The sequence below is a fragment of the Delphinapterus leucas genome, chromosome 18 (assembly GCF_059928025.1).
Source record: "Delphinapterus leucas isolate spDelLeu-1000000601 "Yukka" chromosome 18, BTC_Dleu_Yukka2, whole genome shotgun sequence".
Classification (NCBI taxonomy): Eukaryota; Metazoa; Chordata; class Mammalia; order Artiodactyla; family Monodontidae; genus Delphinapterus; species Delphinapterus leucas.
Genome location: NC_143146.1, coordinates 78,485,519 through 78,510,555, shown reverse-complemented (window position 1 = coordinate 78,510,555; position 25,037 = coordinate 78,485,519). Strand labels below are relative to the sequence as shown.

At 38.6% G+C, this 25,037-nt stretch overlaps 1 protein-coding gene across 12 annotated transcripts in view; it reads left to right on the top strand.

The window, feature by feature from the left end:
• Positions 1-25,037, top strand: part of ZMYM2 (zinc finger MYM-type containing 2) — an 89,508-nt gene that overhangs the window by 29,682 nt on the left and 34,789 nt on the right. For 6 of the 12 annotated variants that reach the window (XM_089899780.1, XM_089899777.1, XM_089899776.1 and 3 more), the window contains 7 exons: positions 2,543-2,828; positions 4,160-4,325; positions 5,112-5,324; positions 18,156-18,227; positions 23,289-23,439; positions 23,905-24,020; positions 24,704-24,877. In XM_089899780.1, the coding sequence (XP_089755906.1) occupies positions 2,543-2,828; positions 4,160-4,325; positions 5,112-5,324; positions 18,156-18,227; positions 23,289-23,439; positions 23,905-24,020; positions 24,704-24,877 (1,178 nt within the window). The remainder of the gene's footprint in view (positions 1-2,542; positions 2,829-4,159; positions 4,326-5,111; positions 5,325-18,155; positions 18,228-23,288; positions 23,440-23,904; positions 24,021-24,703; positions 24,878-25,037) is intronic. The other 6 variants (XM_089899782.1, XM_089899785.1, XM_089899783.1 and 3 more) reach the window with 2 other exon arrangements.

The following is a 25,037-nucleotide window of genomic DNA, read 5'->3' as shown; positions in this document are numbered from 1 at the left end:
TTGGGCAAATTAACCTCTATCCCTTAGTGTCCATTGTATAAAATAGAGAATGATTAGGTCTCTTCCATTCCTAAAAGTATTTTGATATTGGAGGAGGTGAAAATTTGAAAGTAGGGGAATGTAAGAACTGAAGCATAGATAAAAGGAGCCATTGCATTATTTATACAGGGCCTAGCACGAAATTGAGAATAATTGCCATTTTTCAAAATCAAGTTAATAGATAGATGCCTTTAGGTTTAACTAGGTTCCTTTTTAAAAAAAAAAAAAAATTATTTATTTATTCTGGCTCTGCCGGGTGTTAGTTGTGGCACGTGGTATATTTAGTTGAGGCATGTGGACTCTTAGCTGTGGCATGCATGTGGGATCTAGTTCCCCGACCAGGGATCAAACCCAGGCTCCCTGCATTGGGATCAGGGAGTCTTACCCACTGGACCACCAGGGAAGTCCCTAACTAGGTTCCTTTAAGTATATATTCAAATGACAAGCCTGCAGGATTGAAAATCCTAAGGAGCCACTATTTATGTTGCAAAAGCTATTACTTCTAACATGTATTCAAATATAATTTTTTTAAAAAAAATTATTTATTTATTTATTTTTGGCTGCATTGGGTCTTCGTTGCTGTGCAGGGGCTTTTCTCTAGTTGCAGTGAGCAGGGGCTACTCTTCATTGCGGTGAGTGGACTTCTCATTGCGGTGGCTTCTCATTGCAGAGCACAGACTCTAGGCACATGGGCTTCAGTAGTTATGGCATGCGGGCTCAGTAGTTGTGGCTCGCAGGCTCTAGAGTGCAGGCTCAGTAGTTGTGGTGCACGGGCTTAGTTGCTCCGCAGTATGTGGGATCTTCCTGGACCAGGGATCGAACCCGTGTCCCCTGCATTGGCAGGTGGATTTTTAACCACTGCACCACCAGGGACGTCCTCAAATATAATTTTTGATTGAAGGCCCTTCATAATATGGAATTGCCAGTTTGTTTCAGTGATTTGCTTTCTTCGTGTTCCTTAGTTTTTTTACCTCTTTATTAAAACAGGTCAGTTACCCTGATGATAGCAGGATAACAGGATTCCAGAAGGCACTCTGTTTACTCTGGTATAGAACATATATTTATTTGGAGGGGTTGTGGAGTAAAGTAGATTTTGAATAGCAGTATATGTAGCCCCTTGAAATCATTAGGTTGATGGACTAGGTCAGAACCAGGAAATTGCCCTCTTCAAGGTTTTGGTAGTAAAGAAATTTCCTCATACTCTGGATATATTTATACATTGTTTCTCATATGAAAGGGCATCTTTTTTGTATGGAAATACAAATTTCAGAAGAAACTAGAAAGGAAAAGTATTACAAGAGACCAAAGTAGTAGAAATTATAATAGAAGTGGTAGCATGAAAAGTTTCAAAATGAAAAAACATTATGGTGTATTGGTATTGTAGTGTGAGTCTGTGTAACAGTAAGTAGTATGGTGAGCTGGAGACATCCTGCTAAGTCCCAAAGAAGCTTACTAAGAAGAGGAGGGAGAACTTAGCACCCTGGCGGTCGGTTCCCCAGGACTTAATGCTGTGCCGTTGAAGCTGTGCTGCTGGCAGCGGTAGAGCAACGGGATGTCTCATCGGTCACTAGACGTTGGCTTAACATCACCACTTCTGTGTAACACTCTAATTTCTTTGATATTATGTGGTATACTTAGAAGCCATGAAATGAAACATGTATGTGGAAGCTGTTCTTAGAAAGGTTTTTTTTAAAATTTTTTGGCTGCACCACGTGGCATGTGGGGATCTTAGTTTTCCGACCAGGGATCGAACCTGAACCTCTTGCATTGGAAGCGTGGAGTCTTAACCGCTGGACCACCAGGGACGTCCCTAGAAAGATGTTTTGAATATAGCCATTTGTAAACTTTATCCGAGCTATATTGTTTTTTTTTTTTTCTTTTTGCGGTACGCGGGCCCCTCACTGTTGTGGCCTCTCCCGTTGCGGAGCACAGGCTCCGGACGCGCAGGCTCAGCGGCCATGGCTCACGGGCCCAGCCGCTCTGCTGCATGTGGGATCTTCCCGGACCGGGGCACGAACCCGGGTCCCCTGCATCGGCAGGCGGACTCTCAACCACTGTGCCACCAGGGAAGCCCAATCCGAGCTATATTGTATTTGTCAAAGGTTCTGGTTGGTAAAGATTTTATTATATATTTATGTTGATGTATGTGTTCCTCGCTTAAAGTAATATTTTGTAAATTCTTCCTGTTTAGTAACTAATGGCTAATATTTTTTAGTGCTGCATATGTGCCAGTCATTGTGGTTTATAAACCATGTACTATCTCATTTAAAGTTACCATTTCCAGTTTAGAGAAGAGTTAGGCACAGGGTTAGTAACTTCCCAGTCTAGTAGGTAATGGAGCCTGAATGTCAGCCATCAATTCTGACTCCAAAGTTTGTGCCCTTGACCGCTCTGCTATACTGTGCCTTATCGATGTCTGAAACTTGGACAGAATGGGAAGTTAAAACTGTGTCTCTGATATAAATTTCAGTGTATGTGTTTTTGTTTTGGTTTGTTTTTTTAGATTCTTGGATCTCCCAGTCAGCATCATTTCCCCGAAATCAGAAACAGCCAGGGGTGGATTCTTTATCACCAGTGGCCTCTCTTCCTAAACAGATTTTCCAGCCTTCTGCCCAACAGCAACCCACTAAACCAGTTAAAGTCACTTGTGCAAACTGCAAAAAGCCTTTACAGAAGGGACAGACAGCTTATCAGCGAAAAGGATCAGCTCACCTCTTCTGTTCTACCACCTGCCTCTCCTCCTTCTCTCACAAGCCTGCTCCAAAGAAACTTTGTGTTATGTGTAAAAAGTAAGGTTTACCTTCCAGCATATTTCCTTATGGTTGAATATTGGTGGTATAAAATGTGATAAAAATTGTTTTAGAGGTGAATTACTATGTTTTAAAAATTTGTAAGCTTGTTTGAATGTTAAAGCCAAACTCAAATTTGTAATGGCTTTGGAGTGTCCTCTGTCAAGCCGGGGTGGCTTAGGATTAAAAGCCTTCCTGTTTGGATAGGCCTTGGGGTTGATTTAGATACTAGGCCCTTTAATTAATTTTATCTGTAATCTCCATTGGACTTGAATTCGTAAAAATACATACATACTTATTTACATTATTAATTATAAGAATTTAGTTCTAGCCAGACAAAATTGTTAAGCAATTTATGTATGACTAGTTTTGTATTAAAATAGGTCAAAATTTGGACTACCTTCATGTTAAGATTATTAAAAATTGGCAAATCTTTGGATATTATCTGCATTTATTTATGTTTGTCTTGAATGTTGTCATTTTAATACTCACCTCTTCAAGACTCAGGTACCTTTTTTTTGACAGCCTTGGAGTGACAGGATCCTCTTCTGCCATTTTTTAGGTCTGGTCTCACTAGTTAAAAATGAGCTGAATATGGTATGTTGTGTGCAAGGTTAAACAGGTAGATTTTCTGTACCATCTCTTGAAGCAGCCCAAGTTTATAAAGATATTTTTAGATATTAGAACTGGAAAAGGCTGAGTGCTCTGTATAGGTTTAGTAAATTCAAATATTGGAACAATTGTTATACAGTTTTTTGGTTGCTTTACAGTAGTAGACTTGCATACAGCAATATAAGACCTGGAACTTCAGAATTAAAGGAAAACTTCAAAGGTCATCAATATTGTCATTTCCTAACATTTCTAATTGTAGTTGAAAGCTGTATAGAATGGTAGGTGGGGTTCTTTTGGGTTATGGGATGTATTTAAGTTCACTTATCCTCTCCATATTCCTGTGACCTAGGTACCTCATGCTTTCTACTTACCCACGAGAGGGAAATTGAATAGGTATTGTAAATTTATACCTCAGTAAATTAGGCCTTGACATTAAACTCCATGTAAATAACAACAGTTTTTTTTTTTTTTTTAAGTGGTTCCAATATCTGAAAGCCTTGTTAAGGAGCTTGAAGATAAATTGAGTAGTGGCTAGGGTTTAATAGTATTGCTTCTCAATCTTCTGTGTTCATATTTTATTGCCAAGAGTTTTTAAATAGTAAAAGTGAGTTAATGAATCTAAAAATGGGTTTCAGTCTATGGAAATTAAAAATGTCAGTTATTACTCTTTGATTTATTTTAAAGTAGAGTTTGACTTTGCTGCTCCTCGTATTTTTCAGAGATATAACTACAATGAAAGGAACCATTGTTGCCCAAGTGGATTCGAGCGAATCCTTCCAGGAATTCTGTAGTACATCTTGTCTGTCTCTTTATGAAGACAAACAGAATCCTACTAAAGGAGCGCTGAATAAATCAAGATGTACAATTTGTGGTAAACTAACAGAGGTTTGTGTTTTTGTGCTTTATCATTTAGTTCTAACTAATGGGAATATTTTTGACTTTTAACTGTTTTGACATAATCTTTCATCAGTATGTATTTCCTTAAAAGTGAGGGTATATAAAACCTATCTTATAAATATCCCATTATGTAATCCCATTCTTCCATGGGGAGAATGATTTACAAAAAAATTGAAATATAACATCAATTGACTTATTTCCTGAGGTTGGAGCACTCACAGAAAACCCATAGTGTTTAAATAGGCTGACTGCACATGAGAGCCAGCAAACGATCTTGCTTAAGAAGCGGAACGAGCGGAGGGGATGTTTTTGAGGACTTCGTTAAAAATGTATTACGGTTTTTGAATTTGATGAAATAAAAAGAAATCTGTGCATACATGCTTCATTTGAATTATTTATAATGTTAGTCCTCTCCTCCCTGTTGTACAGCAGTGTACTTATATTTAAATAATTTCCTTTTAGATTTATCTAAAGATTTCCAATCTGTTTGGAAGTTTTATACTAACACTGCCCAAACTGGGTTGTTTCCTGTCACTTTTAGATACGTCTAGAGAAGTTTGTACGATGACCCTGGTGGTCCTCTCTGCCTTGCACCGTATATATGTGTGTATAAAAAAGTTTAAAGAAGAATGAAATGTACTTTGTCTTGCCTTTTCCCTAAACAAGCTTTACACAGAAAAACTGAGGCATTTTCTTTCTATTGGAGCACCTTGTTACTTAGCTACGTGTCATATATTAATTTGTTTTTTAAAATTTTGCTTGTTTTTCTTTTAGATTCGCCATGAAGTTAGCTTTAAAAATATGACTCATAAGCTGTGCAGTGACCACTGCTTTAATAGATACAGAATGGCCAATGGTCTAATAATGAATTGCTGTGAGCAGTGTGGGGAGTACTTGCCCAGCAAAGGTGCTGGGAACAATGTCTTGGTCATTGATGGTCAGCAGAAGAGATTTTGCTGCCAGAGTTGTGTCAGTGAATACAAGCAGGTAATTCATGATCTGATCAGAATCAACCGTTGTTTTGAATGTGCTTTCAAATTGCTATAATAGTTTCACTCTAACAGCATTAATTAACCAGATTTATCTTGAAGTCTCATTTAATTCCATTGTTGTCTTAACATCGTAGAGATAACCAATCTCAAGTGAATACTGAAATACATGTAGGTTATTGGAAATAAGTTTGTGATTTTACATAGGTGAATGCTTACCAAAGGGATTCCTTTTTTGGGTGCTGGAGAGGGGTCGTAAATATGGTTTTTCAAGTTGTTGATGTTTAGCGTAGGAGTGATTATTTTATTTACATTTGATTGCTAATTTAAAATTTAAGGTCTTTGACTTAGCTTAGTTTATTTTTTAATATATACCTGTGGTTTCAAAAGTCAGAGCAGTCTAGCTCCCATTTCTTTCTTCTCTTGGTTCCTACTTCTCCTTTATACATATCATTCCCTTAATTCTTACTATTTTGTTTTCCTTCTGAAGAATTAAGGGAATAATGTATTCGTAGTTTCTCTTTCATCTGTACAAAAGGCAGCATACTGTATGTACTGTACTGCACCCTGCATTTGTATCTTGGAATCATTCCCTGTCAGTATATTCCTTATTCCTCCTTATTCCTTTTATGGCTGAGTTAAATTTTCAGGAATTCTGTGAGCCAGTTGTTAAAACACCCATTATTAAAAAATTAAGTTATAGAAACTTACACGTAAATTATCTTTGTATTAGTCTGCTGGGGCTGCTGTAACAAAATACTGAAGGGCTCAGACAACCAAGAATTTATTTTCTCACAGTTCTGGAGGCTTAAAATCTTAAGATCAAGGTGCCTTTCTGGGGTGGTTTCTGGTGAGGCCACTCCTCCAGGCTTGTAGCTAACCTCCTTCTTGCTGTGTCTTCACGTGGTCTTTCCTTTGTGCTCAGAAGGAGAGAGTGTCCTGGTCTGTCTTCTTGGACCTAACCTGTAGGGCTTCATTCAACCCTAACCACCCCCCTTAAAGGCCCTATCCCAAATACAGTCTTGTTGCGGTTAGGGCTTCAAGATACTCATTTGAGGTGGGGGGAGACACAATATCGAAGACAAAGAAAATAAATACTTAAAATGTACCACTTCCTAATTATCTTATTACATTTCAGTATTACCTGTGCTCTTGAGGTTATTTACATTATTTGTGAGATGGAAATATTATACATAATGGTGTGCTTCTGTGTATCTCTTCCCAATTTCATGTTTAGTTTTATGTTGGTGGCCTGAAATTAGCCACGGTGGGGAGAGTCTCATGGTAGATGCTACAATAAATATGGTGCTTACTTTCACCTCCCGAGAGCTAGTGGTTAACCATATACAAGACAGTACGGGGCTGACTGTTGTTTATTTGGTCACTTTGCTGTTGGTGGTGTTTGGGTTATTTTGTGTTTTGCTGCTGCAGATGACAGGTGATGAGTAACCTGTGCAGGAACAACCCCGAGGTCTTGCGGGTTCAGTTCCAGACCAGTGCAGTGGAGCGAATGTCGTAGTAGAGCGAGTCATGGGAATTTTTTGGTTTCTCAGTGCACATAAGTTATGTTTACTATTAAGTGTGCAATAGCACTGTGTCTAAAAAATGTACACACCTTAATTAAAAAAATATTAACCGTCATCTGAGCCTCAGTGAATCATAGTAGTAGCATTCCAAGATCACTGATTATACCAAGAGATCACCGTAACAAATAGAGTAATAATGAAAAAGTTTGAAATGTCGCAAGAATTACCAAAATGTGATACAGAGGCGCGAGGTGAGCAGATGCTGTTGGGAAAATGGCGCTGATGAAGTTGCTTGCCACAGACCTCCAATCTGTAAAAAAGGCACTACGACAAGGTCTCCCCGTATATATCCTTGACTCTGTGGAGATGTTTCAGGGTAGATTCTTAGAAGCAGGATTGCTCAGCCAGAGGTACGTGCACATGTTAGTTTTGTTAGATACTGTTAAATTGCCTCTGTTAGAGGTGGACCAGTTTGCATGCCTTTCAACAGTGTATGTGGAAGTGCCCGTTTCTCCGTAGCCTCTCCGGCAGGGACTTTTAGCACTTTATTCTGTTCGGTGAAAACAGTGTGTTTAGTAAAATTTGTATTTCTCTTATTAGGAATGCTCATGAGTAGCTTTTCATATTTCAGAGCTCATTGTCTTTCCTTTTCTGTGAACTGTTTGTTTACCTCTTATACCCATTTTTCTGTTTGGGCTTTGGTTTGTCTTAGTCTTTCCCCCATTAAGTCAGACTTTTAATGAGCAAAATGCATCTGTAATTTGTTCATGAAACAATTATTTAGCACCTATTATGTTACAGGTACTGTGCTAATTGCTTGAAATAGTCTGATAGGAAGTACAGTAGACAGTTCCTGCTTTCGTGGGATTTGCATTGTGCTGGTATAGTTCAGATTTGTTAACATAAGGAAGGTTTTGCGGTGACTGAAAGGACCAGACTAATTATAATCTCCAGAACTCAATGTGGTGTTTGATGTTGGTGATGTCATTGCATTAGTTATCTTCTGATACCTAGGTTTGGTAAGAGCTAGCTGCCCTGGGTTAAAGTCGTGGCCCAGCACTCATCCTCTGTGTCCTGGGCATTTGCTTAAATCCACCCCCCCGCCCCACCCCTGCACCCTGCCTTTTTTCATCACGTGTCTTGCCTGATGGTATTTCCTACAGTTTTTAAAAAATTTTATTTATTTTTGGCTGTGTTTGGTCCTTGTTGCTGCTTGCGGGCTTTCTCTAGTTGTGGTGAGCCAGGGCTTCTCTTGTTGTGGAGCACAGGCTCTAGGCACGTGGGCTTCAGTAGTTGTGGCTCATAGGCTTAGTTGCTCCGCGGCATGTGGGATCTTCCCGGACCAGGGCTCAAACCCATGTACCCTGCATTGGCAGGCAGATTCTTAACCACTGCGCCCCCAGGGAAAACCCCTACAATTTTTTTTTTTTTTTTTTGGCGGTACGCGGGCCTCTCACTGTTGTGGCCTCTCCCGCTGCCGAGCACAGGCTCCGGACGCACAGGCTCAGCGGCCATGGCTCACGGGCCCAGCCGCTCTGTGGCATGTGGGATCTTCCCGGACCGGGGCACGAATCCGCGTCCCCCGCATCGGCAGGCAGACTCTCAACCACTGCGCCACCAGGGAAGCCCCCCACTACAATTTTTAATGTATGGAAATAGTAAGTACCTTTTTCTTTTCCCAGTGGTAGTGCCTTTGGTGTTTCCTCATTAAATTAGATGCCAACTTCAGAGTTGGTAAATATATTTTATCACATTGAAGAAGAATCCATGGATTTCTTTCATTAAATGTTTTATCAGAAATGAGAATTGAGTTTTGAAGGTCTTTTCAGTGTCTATGGCAGTGATTGTATGATCCCCCCCCCACCTTTATTTATTTATTTTTTTGGCTGCGTCAGGTCTTAGTTGTGGCATGTAGGATCTTCGTTGAGGCATGCGGGATATTTCGTTGCAGCGTGCGGGCTTCTTTCTAGTTGTGCCGTGCAGGTTCCAGAGCGCGTGGGCTCTGTAGTTTGCAGCACATGGGCTCTCGTTTGCAGCACATGGGCTCTCCTGTTGAGGAATGCGAGCTCAGTAGTTGTGGCACGGGGGCTTAGTTGCCCCGCGGCATGTGGGATCTTAGTTCCCCCACCTGGGGTAGAACTCGTGTCCCCTGCATTGGAAGGTGCAGATTCTTTACCACTAGACCACCAGGGATGTCCCTCCCCATCCCTTTAAATCTATTAATATGTGAATTATTTTAATGGATTTCCTAATTCATCTAAACATTCTTGCATTATTAGAATAAACCATACCAGATCATTATTGTATTTAAAATTTTATTTCTAATTGTTAATATTTAGTACTTTCCATTGGTATTCATAAGTGAGATTAGTCTTGAATTTCCTTTTTTTGGTGCAGTCTTTAAGATATCAGTGTTATATTTGCTTTATAAAAATGCTCAGAGGAAAATTCATACCCTTATATACTTAAATGAGTAAAAATGAACATAAATGAATTAACTATTAAACTCAAAGTTGTAAAAAGAAAATAAATTAAAGCAAAAGACAAGAAAAAAGATAAAAGTAGAAATTAGTGAATTAGGATATAAAAATAGTACTAAAATAATTCAAAATGCTGCTTCTATAGGAAATCAAGTCTTTGAAAAACTAGACAAACCGATTGTCAGTCAGGAACAGAGGTTGAAAAATGCACAGATTCACAAAGATAAGAAATGACAAGTTGGACTTACCCATCAAAACAGAGAAAATTGAAGAAAATCAACAAGGGACTACTTTGTACAACCCTATATAGAAATGTTGAAAACCTAGATCAAGTGAGTAATTTTCTATCAAAATATAATTTCCCTAAATTGACTCCAGAGCAGATAGAATAAGGCAGAGAAATTTCCATAGAAGAAATAGAGATAGTTATCAAAGAACTACCCCACAAAATGAAATAGGCTCAGATGGTTTTACAGGGAAATTCCATCAGATTTGAACTAGGTAACCTTAATGTTATTTAAACCATTCCAAAGCATTAAAAAGGGTGAAAACTACTCATGTTAAAAAAAAAATTGTGGTAAGTGTATATAATATAATATTCCTAATTTTAAACATTTTAAACTATACAATTGAGTGGCATTAATTACAGTCATAATTTGTGCAGTCATTACCTCTATTTCCAGAACTTTTTCGTGACCCAAACAGAAACTCTGTGACAATGAAGCCAATAACGCCTCATCTTCCCCTTCACCCCTGACCCTGGTAATCTCTCATCTACTTTCTGTCGATGAATTTGCTGATTCTAGGTATTTCATATAAGTGGAGTCATACAATATCTGTCCTTTTTGTCTGGTTTATTTGCTTAACATAATGTTTTGAGTTTCAGCCATGTTGTAGCATTGTTTTTTATGGCTGAATAGTATTCATTGTATGCATATACATTTTGCTTATTCATTTATTTGATGATGGACATTTGGGTTGTTTCCATCTTTTGACTATTGTGAATCATACTGCAATGAACATTAGCATATAAGTATCAGTTTGAGGTCTGTTTTAAAGTTCTTGTGGGTGTATACCTAGGAGTGGAATTGTTGGGTCATAGGGTAATTCTATGTTTAGCTTTTTGAAGAATGGTTAAACTGTTTTCCACAACAACTGTATCAGTTTAAATTCCTACCAGCAATACATGAGGGTTCCATTTGCTGTCCATCTTTGCCAACACTTGTTACTTTCCATTAAAATTTTTTTTTTTATCATAGACATCACAGTAGGAGTGGAGTGGTATATCTTTGTGGGTTTGACTTGCATTTCCCTAAAGACTAATGATGTTGAGTATGTTTTCATGTGCTTTTTGGCCATTTGTATGACTTCCTATAGAAGTCATATATAGTTTTTTTTAAATGTTTATTTGTTTATTTGGCTGTGTCAGGTCTTTAGTTGTGGCATGTGGGCTCTTAGTTGCGGCATGCGACATCTAGTTCCCTGACCAGGGATCAAATCCAGGCCCCCTGCATTGGGAGCACAGAGTCTTAACCGCTGGACCACCAGGGGAGTCCCTCATTTTACTTTCTTGATAATGTCATTTGCAGAAAACTTTTTAATTTTAATGGCCAGTTTACCTCCTTTTCTTTTGTTGATTGTGTTTTTGGCACCATATCTAAGAATTTGTTACCAAATCAAAGGTCAAGGTGGTTTATCCCTATGCTTTCTTCTAAGAGTTTTATGGTTTTAACACATATTTAGGTCTTTGGTCCATTTTGAATTAATTTTGTTGATGATGTGAGGCAGGCATCCAACTTCGTTCTCTTGTGTGTGGAAATCCAGTTGTCCCAGCACCATCTGTAATTGGACTTGTGTGGGTTTTTTTGTTGTTGTTTTTAATTTTTTTACTTTTTCATTTATTTATTTAGTTTTTTGGCTGCGTCATGTGGCATGTGGGATCTTAGTTCCCCGACCAGGAATCGAACCCGCGCCCTCTGCAGTAGAGGCTTGGAGTCTTAACCACTGGGCCACCAGGGAAGTCCCTGTTAATTGGTCTTGTGATATTTGTCAAATACTAATTGGCCATAGATGAGTAGGTTTATTTCTGATAACCATCTTTGTAGGAAGTTTTGAAATCAGGAAATGAGTCCTCCAACTTTGTTCTTCTGTTTGGATACTCTAACCCCATTCTAGTTTTGTATGACTTTTCCATTTCTGCAGAAAAGGCTTTTATAATTTTAATAGTGATTGCATTGATTCTGTAGATCGCTTTGGGTAGTACTGACATTTCTGCAATGTCAAAGCTTCCTATGTATGAACATGGGATGTTTTCTCATTTACTTAGGTCTTTATTAGCTCTAGTAGCTTTATTGTTGACCCCTTGGGGTTTTCTTTTTTTTCCTTTTTTTATAAATGTATTTATTTTTATTTTTGGCTGCGTTGGGTTTTCGTTGCTGCGTGCGGGCTTTCTCTAGTTGTGGCGAGCGGGGGCTACTCTTCGTTGTGGTGTGCAGGCTTCTCATTGCAGTGGCTTCTCTTGTTGCAGAGCTCAGGCTCTAGGTGCATAGGCTTCAGTAGTTATGGCATGTGGGCTCAGTAGTTGTGGCTCTCAGGCTCTAGACGCAGGCTCAGTAGTTGTGGCACACAGGCTTAGTTGCACCTTGGCATGTGGGATCTTCCCGGACCAGGGCTCTACCCCGTGTCTCACTGCATTGGCAGGCGGATTCTTAACCACTGTACCACCAGGGAAGTCCCTGGGTTTTCTTTATATAGAGTCAGTTCATCTCCAGTAGTGATAGTTTTACTTCTTCCTTTCCAATTTAGATGTCTTTTATTTCTTTTTCTAACTTGTTCTGACTAGAACTTTCACTATCATATTGAATAGAAGTGGCAAAAGTAGGCATCCTTTTCTTGTTCCTGACCTTAGAGGGAAAGATTTGTGTCTTTTCTCCTTTGAGTATGCTGTTAGCTATGGGTTGTTCATATATGGCATTTGTTACGTTGAGATGGTTTTCTATTCCTAGTTTGTTGATTGTCTTTTATCATAAAAGGGTGTTGAAGTTTGTTAAACTTTTTCTTCATCATTTGAGATTATCATGTGGTTTTTACCTTCATTCTATTCATGTGGTATATTACATTGATTATTTTACATTTGCATTACTGGGATAAACCCCACTCGGTTATGGTGTGTAATATTTTTAATATGCTGCTGAATTTGCCTTACTGATATTTTCCTTTAGATTTTTGTATGTATATTTGTAAGAGATATTTGTCTGTAATGTCTGTCTGTCTTTGGATTCAGAGCAATGGTGGCCTAATGGAATAGGAGTGGGAGGTGTCCACCGTGTTCTGACCTGGGGAGAGTTTGAGAAGAATCTGTGTTAGCTCCTCTTTGAATGTTTGGCAGAATGTCCCAGTGAAGTCATTTGATCCTGGCTTTACTTTGCTGCAACGCTTTTGATGACTGATTCAGTCTCTTTACTTCTTACAGGTCTGTTGATATTTTCTGTTTCTTCCTGAGTCAGTTTTGGTGTTTTGCTTTTTTTAAAATGCAAACCACTCCAGGTATTTATTTATTCATTTAATTTCTTTTTTTACCTTTGGCTGCGTTGGGTCCCCGTTGTGGCGTGCGGGCTTCTCACTGCAGTGGCCTCTCCCACTGCGGAGCATGGGCTCCAGGCGCATGGGCTTCAGTAGCTGTGGCGCAGGGGCCCAGCCGCTCTGTGGCATGTGGGATCCTCCCAGACCAGGGCTTGAACCCGAGCCACCTGCATTTGGCAGGCAGACCCCCAACCACTGCGCCACCAGGGAAGCCCCTGGTTTGCATTTTTTAAGGGATTTCTGTTTCATCTAGGTTATCCAGTTGTTGGTGTATAATTATTCATAGCATTTTCTCACAGCCCTTTCTTAGGGAATATTTGTAGTATTGTCCCTACTTTCGTTTCTCTGTTTTGTTCTTTGCGTCTTTTTTCTTAGTATAACTAAAGGTTTGTTGACTTTTTTGATCTCTTCATTGGCCAGCTTTTTGTTTCAGTGATTATATTTTCATACTCGTTATTTCTCTGCACTCTATTATTTCCTTTCTTCTGCTGGCTTGGGTTTAGCTTTCTCTCTTTTTCTGTTTCTTTAAGGTGTAAGTTATGTTATCGATTTAGATCTTCTTTTCAAAAATAGGTATTTGCAATTATAATTTTTCCTCTGAGCACTGTTTGCACTGCATCCTGTCACTTTTGGTATATTTTGGTTTTGCCTTGACTCATCTGTTAAGTATTGAAAAATTTCCCTTGTGATTTCCTCTTTGACCCATTGGTTAAGAGTGTGTAGTTTTTATATCCCTGTATTTGTAAATTTTCTAGTTTTGTTTTTGTTATTCATTTTTTATTTCATTCTGTTATGATTGGAAAAGATACTCTGCGATTTCAATCTTTATACATTTATTGGGACTTTTCCTGGAGAATGTTTCATGTGCACTTGGGGAGAACATAGTGGCTTGTAGTGTTATTCAGATCCTGTACATAAGTGCCAAAATCCCGTGTGGCTGGTCTGTCCATTATTGAAATGGGTGTATGTATTGAGTTCTACAGCTGTTACTGTAGAATTGCCTGTTTTTCCCTTCACTTCTGTCAATGTTTGCTTAATATATTTTGGGTCTCTGATATTTGGTGAAAAAGTTTATAGTTGTTATATCTTCTTGATGAATTTACCCTTTTTCCAGTATGGTTTTGTTTTGTTTCTTGTATTAGTTTTTTGACTTAAAGTTTATTTTGTTTGATGTTAAAATTTTTTAAGAAATTTGTGGTGTATTGTGGGGATTCTTGTGGTTTATCCATTCTAGGGTTCTTTCAGCTTCTTCTCCCTGAAATTAGTCTTTTGCCTAATTTGCAGTGTTTTCAGACTTTTGAGCACTCGTTCAGCCCTGCCCTCTTTTCCTCTCCCTCCGGGACTCTAATAATGTAGTTATTATATTACTGTAGTTACAGTCCTGCAGGTCCCTGAGGCTCTATTCTTTATTTTTACCTCCAAGGCTGTGTTATTTCTGATATTCAGACTGGATAGTTTCTCTTTTCCCCTTCCGTGGTCCTGTCCTCTGTCTTTTCCATTCTGCTCTTGGTCCCATCCATTGGGATTTTTGGTGGTTGTTATTTATTTATTTTACTAATACTTAATTTTGTTTAGAACAGTTCCAGTATTACAGAAACATTGATCAGATAATACAGAGTTCTCATGGGATAGCCCCTCCCCACACCGTTTCCCTCTGTATTGACACCTTAAATTGGTATGATAATTTGTTACAATTAGTGAGCTCATATTGAAATATTATTAGTATGTAAAGTCCATAGTTTACGAAAAAATTAAGAAAATGTGAATAATGTTCATTTCCTGTTCAGGATCCCATCCAGGATGCCACATCACATTCAGCAGTTGTGTCGCCTTAGGCTCCTCTTGGCTGTGACATTTTCTCAGACTTTGACGAGCTTGACAGTTTTTAGGAGTCAAGTGTATTGCAAGAGCCCCCTCTGCTTTCATCTCTAGACAGACCGGGCTCTGGGTTTAGGAGGGAGATGACAGAGGTGTTGGCCTTTTGCACTTTTGCAGTTTTCATCACATAACAAGGATACATGTCTCAACATGACTTATGACTGTTGATGTTGATGTAGATCACCTCGCTCAAGTGGTGTCAGGATTCTCCACCGGAAAGCCCCCGCCGCCCCCCGCCCCCCGTTCCTTGTTTAATGTTTGGAAGAAAGTCACTCTCCTTTAAGGAGGAGTATATAGTTACTTGGAATTTTTCTGCATAGGACTTTTGCCCCTGTTTTCAGTCCTGCAGTTTCCATTTGGACCTTCTATTTCTTTGATGAGAATTTCTATTTTTTAATTGTGTTTTTTTTCCCTTGTTGAAGCATTTTTATCATGGCTGCTTTAAAACCTTTGGCGCATAATCCTAGGGTATCTGTGCTTTCAGTGTGAGCATCTTTTGACTGTCTCCTTCCGTGGCTCTGGGTCCCTCCCCTCTGGGCTCCAGGAGGGCCTGCTACTGCGCTCCCTGCAGCCCCACTGGCACCAGGATGATTCTCCTCCAGAGGATACAGAAAGTATTCTTCATAATATCAGTAAATAAAGCTTATTTCAAAGTAGAGTTTCATCTTTTTTTTTAGTGGTCATAGTTTTTATATTTCTCATACTATATGTTCATAATTTTAAGTAAATAAGAGGGAATCTGTGTGTATGTTGTTACTGATAAAGGGACATAATCAGACATGTTTGGAGAGCACTGCAGTGATGCTCTAGTGAATGTCTTCTTTTTCTAAAGCCTGGGAACTAAAACTGTACAGTGATTTTTTTGGTCCCTGCTCTCGCATTCTTCCACCCCCAACCTTTTGTCTCTAACATCTAAGTTGGCCACTCTTGTTGTTTATCCCTGTCGCCCAGTTAGTGTCTGGAGTATACAGATACAGGTGATTAATCATCTAGATCCCGGCAGTGGGGACTGTCTAGTGCTTAACACTTGTCTTTCAGTATTTTCCATTTTCTTAAAAAAAAATTTTATTTAAAAATTTTTAAAATTTTTATTGAAATATAGTTGATTTACAGTGTTGTGTTAGTTTCACGTGTACAGCAAAGTAACTTGGTTATACGTACACATAAATCTATATATTCTTATATTCTCTTCCACTGTAGATTATTACAAGCTGTTGAGTGTAGTTCCCTGTGCTGTACAGTGGGTCTTTGTTGGTTATCTACTTTACATGTAGTGGTGTGTGCATATTTTATTTTTTTTATTTTTTTGCGGTACACGGGCCTCTCGCTGTTGTGGCCTCTCTTGCTGCGGAGCACAGGCTCCGGACGCGCAGGCTCAGCAGCCATGGCTCACGGGCCCAGCCGCTCCGCGGCATGTGGGATCTTCCCGGACCGGGGCACGAACTCATGTCTCCTGCATCAGCAGGCGGACTCTCAACCACTGCACCACCAGGGAAGCCCGGTGTGTGCATATTTTAATCTCAAGCTTCTAATTTATCCCTGCCCCTCTCCCCCCCGTTTTCCCCTTTGGTAACCATGAGTTTGTTCTATGTCTGTGAGTCTATTTGTTTTGTAAATAAGTTCATTTGTATCATTTTTTTTTTAGATTCCACATATAAGGGATATCATATGATATTTGTCTTTCTGTCTGACTTCACTTAGTATGATAATCTCTATCTAGGTCCATCCATGTTGCTGCAAATGGCATTATTCCATTCTTTTTATGGCTGAGTAATATTCCATTGGATATATACCACATCTTCTTTATCCATTCCTCTGTCAATGGACATTCAGGTTACTTCCATGTCTTGGCTATTGTAAATAGTGCATCAGTGAACATTGGGGTGCATGTATCTTTTCAAATTATGGTGTCCTCCAGATAGATGCCCAGGAGTGGGATTGCTGGGCTGTATGGTAGTTCTATTTTTAGTTTTCTAAGGAACCTCCACAGTGTTCTCCATAATGGCTGCACCAAATACATTCCCACCCACAGTGTAGAAAGGTTCCCTTTTCTCCACACCCTCTCTAGCCTTTACTGTTTGTAGGTTTCTTGGTGATGGCCATGCTGACTGGCCAGAGGTGACACCTCATTGTAGTTTAGATTTGCATTTCTCTAATGATTAGTGATGTTGAGCATCTTTTCATGTGCCTCTTAGCCATCTATATGTCTTCTTTCAACAAATATCTATTTAGATCTTCTGCCCATTTTTGACTTTTTTTTTTCATATTGATCTGCATGAGCTGTTTGTATATTTTGGAGATTAATCCTTTGTCGGTTGCATCATTTCCAAATATTTTCTCCCATTCTGTAGGTTGTCTTTTTGTGTTGTTTATGGTTTCCATTGCTGTGCAAAAGCTTTTAAGTTTAATTCAATCCCATTTGTTTATTTTATTTTATTATTATTTTTTGTGCGGTACACGGGCCTCTCACTGTTGTGGCCTCTCTCATTGTGGAGCACAGGCTCCGGACGCGCAGGCTCAGCGGCCATGGCTCACGAGCCCAGCCGCTCCGCGGCATGTGGGATCCTCCTGGACCGGGGCACAAACCTGTGTCCCCTGCATCGGCAGGTGGACTCTCAACCACTGCGCCTCCAGGGAAGCCCCTATTTTTGTTTTTATTTCCATTACTCTAGGAGACTATTTTCCATTTTCTTGCATAGTATTTTGACTTTTAAGGAAAACAGGATGCTTTCTGCAAAGAGTAAGGATATAAATGTCTATGTGCTGGAAGCTGTTATATGTGCTTTAAAAAGAGCTTCCAAAACAACCCATTTGCAGACGATGAAAACTGTAACTGTGTAATTTCCAAATCAGTTTTGTTTTTGTTTGTTTGTTTGCTTTGGCCGCACTGCAAGGCTTGTGGGATCTTAGTTCCCTGATCAGGGATTGAACCCAGGGCCGCGTCAGTGAAAGCTCTGTGTGCTAACCACTGGACTGCCAGGGAACTGCCGAGATACTGTTTTATGTATTATTAATAGATTTTACTGAATACATTTAGAATACGTTGTCATCTAAGAGAAATATGTGATTTTTTTTTGCAAGGTCTACTTAGAGGTGAGTCAAATCTAAGGGTCTGTTTTTAATTCTTTATTTATCTAGTTACTATTATTTTTCTATAGGATAATTATAAAGTTATGATATATAATATTCTGTAAGCTGGTCAGTGGCACTGTAGGACAGATAGGCATTTTTAAAAGTTGGAACGAGGTTGTAAGTCACAAAACAGGTAATTAAGACTCAACTTTTACAGATTGCTTGTTGACCTTTCGATCTAGCAGCCTTTCTTTATATCTTTTTATAAAGCCTTTTAAAATCTTTTTTTAGGTAGGTAGCCATCCAAGCTTTCTGAAGGAGGTTCGTGATCACATGCAGGACTCTTTCTTAATGCAGCCTGAGGTAAGCAGGAGTGTGGCTGGGGTTAAGGCCTCGACATGACATGCTCTGCTACTGCCTTTATTGTGTGTGAAACATCGTGTACATTTTGAAGTGTGTTAACATTTATGAACGTTAAATATGTCAGATGATGATTATTTTCTTACTTTATCTCAAGACCGACGAACTTTCTCAGTTCACTAAATTTTACATGTGTTTTCTTGTGTGCACTCATTTGCTTTTAAGTATTTATGTTATTAAAAATTATTTTAAGGGGCTTCCCAGGTGGCGCAGTGGTTGGGAGTCTGCCTGCTGATGCAAGGGGCACGGGTTCGCGCCCTGGTCCGGGAGGATCCCAGATGCCGCAGAGTGGCTGGGCCCGTGAGCCATGGCTGCTGAGCCTACCGCAAAAAAAAAAAAAAAAAATTTAAGATATAGATTTTTTTTTTTTTTTTGCGGTGCGCAGGCCTCTCCCGTTGCAGAGCACAGGCTCCAGACGCGCAGGCTCAGCGGCTATAGCTCACGGGCCCAGCTGCTCCGCAGCATGTGGGATCTTCCCGGACCGGGGCACAAACCCGTGTCCCCTGCATTGGCAGGCGGACTCCCAGCAACTGCGCCACCAGGGAAGCCCTAAGATATAGATTTTTAATGCACAGTCCTTGACCTCAGTGGGCATTTAAAAAAATAATAAATTTATTTGTTTATTTATTTACTTATAGCTGTGTTGGGTCTTTGTTGCTATGCACGGGCTTTCTCTGGTTTTGGCGAAGGGGGGCTACTCTTTGTTGGGGTGCACGGGCTTCTCATTGTGGTGGCTTCTGTTCGTTGCAGAGTGTGGGCTCTAGGGTGTGTGGGTTTCAGTAGTTGTGGCACGCGGGCTCAGTAGTTACGGCTCGTGGGCTCTAGAGCACGGGCTCAGTAGTTGTGGCGCACAGGCTTAGTTGCTCCGCAGCATGTGGAATCTTCCCGGACCAGGGCTCGAACCCGTGTCCCCTGCATTGGCAGGCGATTCTTAACCACTGTTCCACTAGGGAAGCCCCCAGTGGGCATTTAAATATAGGATATAAGAGTCCTTCTTTTGTGCCTATCTGAAAGAGGGGGGGAAAAATCCTTTCTTTCAAAAAATGTTTCCAAATCTATGTTCCCATTAAGCCACATGAATAAATTAGGACTTGAATAATAAATGTATACAATTAAGAATAATTATGATTATAGTACAGTGATCAAAATAAGGAATTTTATATTGATATAATACCACTGATTAACCTATAGACCTTATTCAAATTTTGTTCATTAATGTCTGTTATAGCAAATTGAGGAAAAAAAATTGTATAGCATCCAGTCCAGGATCATAAGCCATTATTTAAAAACAAGTTTTTTTCAGTTTCTCCCTCTGTTCTTCTGAGACCCTAATTCCAGGTGTATTAGAGTTCCTGCTCCTGTCCCATGGTCATGGTGGCTCTATTATTTATTGAGGTTTTTAAAGTCTTGTTTTCCTTCTGGCTTCATTTTAGAGACCTTGTAATGTGTCTTTAGTTTTACTAATCTTTTCTAATCAACTGTTAGTTCCATGTGGTGTATTTTTTGTCTTGGACTTTGTCATCTCTAGAGGTTCCATCTGGGTCTTTTTTATGTTCTCTATTCCTGGCCTCATTGTGTTCATATTTTTCCTCCATGAGTATATCAGCGTATTTATCATAGTAGCTCTTTTAACATCTTTGCCTACTATTTTCCTGTCTGTCCTTTCTATACAAAATTTCTATATAATGAGTTATACAGTTGACTGAGAGTCAACTTGAGTGAATAAAAGAAGTATAAGGTTTACTTGAATTTATCTCTTAATCTTCACTTAGTATAAAAATTAGTATAATAGCATGTCATTGTTGAAGTTTTATCACTATCCCCCTCTCCACAGGGTTCTTCACTATTTTTATGCTTTGGACTCCCTTGGTAACATGGTTAGATGGTTTCTCAGCATGCTGTTAAATGCATAAAATATCTATGATTACAACTAGAACCAATTATTCCAAATAGAGTTATCAAAATATTTAAAAATTTTTGAAATGTGATACATATATACTGTATTAATGCATTAAGTAATAAGGTATAGTGGTTATTAACTATAATGTTATTTATTTATTTATTTTGTTATATAATGTTTTTTGAAGTAATGTTGGACATCAATGATATATTGAGCCACCTGCCAGTATAAGATAAAAAGTTGGGGATTTTTGTTTTAGCGGGTTCTGCTAAAACTAATGTGGTTTATTATCTCTAATCAGAATGAAAAGAAAGCTACGTTTCCGTTAGATGTTAATGAATATAAAGATAATAATTTTTCCATGTGATGTCATGGACCTAAGTTAGTTTTCAGTTGTATCTGGATGTGGCCAGGAAGTCAGTTCTGTGCAGCCACACTTGTGCCCATTTCCTAGATTAGATTTGCAGTAACAAGTCCATCAAGGCTTTGTCTCTTGAGCACCTACCCTTGCTGTCCACTTGCTTGGTTAAAAATGTAGTAAATGAGATGTTTTACTTACATCTGAAAGGAAAAATTAGGGAGAAGTTTTAGAATCTTGTGATGGTTAATTTTGATATTCATGTGGAGCTGGTTAACATGAAAATGTAAGGCACCTTTTTTCAATGACTAGACTGAAAATGAGCCCATTTGCCGCAAACTCCCCATTATTTTTTCGTTTTACCTCACCAGTGTTGTTTCTATCACATCTACCTCATACTTTTTTTTTTACTGAATTTATAATTTATTTCTTCCCGTGCCTGAATGGGGAATATAATAATTGTGAATTTGTTCCACTTAATTTTGTTCCTTAAATCACTCAGTGCATATTTATGGGGTGCATGAAATTTAAATATGATTACGTTGTTTACATAGGAAGCAGAGAAAACGTGGCATGACAGCATATATCTTTTTTGCTAATACTCTCCCGTTAGATGGGCCTTTTTGTTGTTGAAGTAGTGGCAACTGTGAAAGTGGCTGTTAAAGTGTTTTCAGTGTTAATGATTCTGTTTTTCTTAGTTTCACACAAAACTATTTCTCAGTGGGGACCAGTTGCTTAGCTTCTTGCTTACTTGACCCAGATCAACTGGTCTACTTTTTATGGGTACGTCTTAAAACTTACTAATTACTTAACCATTCTGGCAGTAAAATCATTGTCAAGTTGAAGGATATTTCTAATAAGTTAAAAAATCTAGTGCAAGATTAGAATGGATGATTGGACCTCATTTATATCTGTAAAAGAATTCTTCATAGATGCTGCTCTGTGGAGGTCTCACATCCATCTGCTGGGAGCTGCTTTATTTTTCTCTCTGTAACTCTGTGATGCAATGGCAGGTGTCCTGATATTTTTAGTGTTCCTCATTTGTACTGTGGTGCCAGATTCTAAACATTCTTTTATTTTTCTTTGTTTTATTTATGTGTTTTCCTTGATACTTCTTCCTATATAAATAAAATTTAAATTATTATATTAGGCCCCAGGAAAACATGTTGTCCTTCCAAACAAAACAACAGCCTTCTCCTCTACTGTCCTGAACATTGGGAGAGTCATAATCAGACTTAATAGGTTTGCAGTTATTCTTATTTTTTCCGTGTTAGTATCCTTTTGCTATTGATAAGTTTTTCTTTTTGGTTTTTCTTCTCTTTTCTTTTTTTCTGAGCATATCAGAGCTTGAAGAATGAGTTGGTTTCCACTTTGAAAAGTAAAACTTACGGCTTCCTTTGGGTGATGTTTAAGTAAATAAGGAACCACTAGGGATAGAACACGCGTTCCTGGCATGGAAACAGCTGTGTTTTCTCATGACTTTTATATTAATTGTATGCTGAGAAGGTTTTTTCTTTTTTTGGTGTTGATGTTGTTTTTGGCTAATGTTTTTACCTTCAATTTCTTATTTTATTTTCTCAAATCCTGTGACATTTGTGAAATTTATCCATGCAGTTTACTCATTTTTTTGTTATTTTTGGCCTGATTGTCGTCTTCCCTGACATCTATTATTCATCCATCCATGGAACGTTGAGCACTTCTTATGTCATCATATTGTACTAGGTGGTGTTGGGTGCGAAGATGCGTGAAGTAATCTAAACATCATGTGGAAAGACGGATGCTCAAGTCCCTTCTATAAAATGACCTTGCGTCTACGAATGCGGAGGACTGACTGTACGATTACTTTGCATCGTGACATGTGATATTTGATTTAACTGATTACGACAGTTCTGTTACAGTTCAGGAAAAAAATCAAATACAAGTTGCACTTAAAGGCTTGCTTTTACTTTTGTTTGATTTCTAATTGTGACTATCAAGTTAATTTTTAAATGCAAACACACCAGTTCCTCTGAATTGTATTTTTGTAAGACTGTCTATATTTCAGTGATACTGCTCTTGTCTAGTAATTTCCAAGCTGCACCTCCTTTGGCCTTTCCTCCTTTGGTTTTACCTCATTCTCTGAATTACATCAGGGTTGGCAATATTCACCTTTGATACGATTGACTTTATTATTACCTATTGACTAATTATTAACTTTAATAACCAAAAATCATTTTGAATGAAATTTTTTTAAATTAAAAAAATGTTAAAGTTTTTATATTTTATTTTGGTTGAACGAGGTTTTAAATGTAGTAGAAAGGTGTTAAATCAGTTTTAAGAGAAGTGTCAGAGTGTTTGGGACATTAGCAGCTCAGCTCTGAAGGAGGGTAGTTGTTTGATTATTAGGACTTATATTTTGTAGGTTCATTTAATTTCTTCTGTTGCATGACAAGGAGGTGTGTCATCATTGTGAACAGAAAACACCGTGCCTTTCTTACATCTTCAGTTTCTACTTATATGTAAGGATTCTATTTAATTAATAGGGCAAACCACTGTTTTTGAAGGAGACTTAGCTTAGATCATGGTTTTGTTTGACCCTAATATAGCTGCATTGCAGTTAACACTTTGCATCAGATGAAGACTTCTGACCCACTAAGCCTGATGAGAGATGAACAGAATTGTTTTGCAGAGAGAAAAAGTATAATGAAAAGTACAATATTTTGTTCTAGTTAAATTTTTAATTTTCTTTTTATGTTTCAAATTTTAGAAATATGGAAAACTGACCACTTGTACTGGCTGCCGAACACAGTGCCGGTTTTTTGATATGACTCAGTGTATAGGTCCTAATGGGTATATGGAGCCTTACTGTTCAACTGCTTGCATGAACAGTCACAAGACAAAATATGCAAAATCACAAAGTAAGTCTCAGGTATTTGGAAAGTTAAAAAACTTCAGTAACATTAATAATTTGTTAACTACTCTTTCTCCTCTGACTTTCATTTTATGCTCACTTTTAACTGCATAATTGGTTTATTTTTATTACCACACTAAACTTTCTTAGTGCAAACCTTAATGGTTTTGATCATTTAATTTTTAAATTATTGGTGAAGTTCTGTCCATGTCTGTGTTCCTAACTAAAATTGTTTTTCCATCCAAACATTATCTAAAACTGAGATCGTTTCATGTATCTGTGTATGTTTTAGAGATAGTATCAGAGTCTTCTTTTATGACAGTATTTTTTTAAGGTGCAAATAATCTCAGAAATTAATAAAATAATATTTACATAAAGTTTCATTAAACTATTCTCAGGTCAGTTAAGATTTTTTTTTAAAAAAACTTTGATTATGTTATAAAAAATCAGATATGTACTTTTTCTCTCCTAGGTTTGGGAATTATTTGCCATTTTTGTAAGCGAAACTCTTTACCTCAGTATCAAGCCACAATGCCTGATGGAAAACTGTATAACTTTTGCAATTCCAATTGTGTGGCTAAATTCCAGGTTTGTTATTTACTTTGCCTAATGCTTCCAATAAAATACACAAAGAAAATTAGCGGTGTAATATACTTCATCTTTATTCAATGTGCTGATTTTTACATATTTTGTTGAGGGTCAAATTGGAGGGTAGAGATTCTGGAGTCAGAGCAGAGGTAGCTTCACCAGCCCTCTACTTAGCACAGATGCTCGAAATTGACTTCTTAATTGTTATTTATGATACAGACTTGGAAGGAAAGTAAATTTTAGCTATCAACCTTTAAAACAAAAGGGTAAGTAGTCTAGCCAGCAAAATCGAGTTGATTCAGAGTAGCCGAGGAGGCGGCACCACAGGCAAGTATGGAGACTGAAGGGCGAGATTTGAGCCCGGGGTAGCTGGAGGAGGGCCAGTGTCCCAAGTGGGGCTGCTCATCGCTGGGTTGCTGCTGGGTTGCTGGGCAAGCAGGCAGCTCTCCTCCTGCTGGTCTGAAGTTAGCCGCCCAGCTTCCTGGCCCCATTTTGAATGAGGTTTATCTTGATTCATTTTCACATAGTGTCATTGAGCTCAGTGCCTGCCGTGCAGTTGTTTCTTAGCAGATGGTTTGAGTAGCATCTGACTTTTACGGGTTCTGTTTTATGTTAAGTGGATGGAGGATGTAGGTACACTTATCCCGGAAGTGACAAGCGTGCACGTTTTCTTCATGTATTAGAAACTTGCTGTGGGACTGGAGATTGGACTTGTCCTGGTCGGCCTTCGTTTCATTCAAGATCAGCTTCGGGGAGACATTTTCCGTTTCGGTCAGTGTAAAGAAGAGCTCTCTGACATAGTTGTCAGAGCTGGAGTATGGATAGTCTCAGGACAGGACTGCTGGATGTGTTCAGATGTAAGCTGGTTGACCAGTGAGGTGGAGTAGTTGGGGATTCAGCATGAGTTAAGTGGTTTACCTGATGTGTATGAAATTTCAGGGTGGATTGAGTTCATTCATCCAACAGTTGTACTGTGTTGCAGGCACTGTGCTCTAGTTAATTGATTTAAATTGAAAA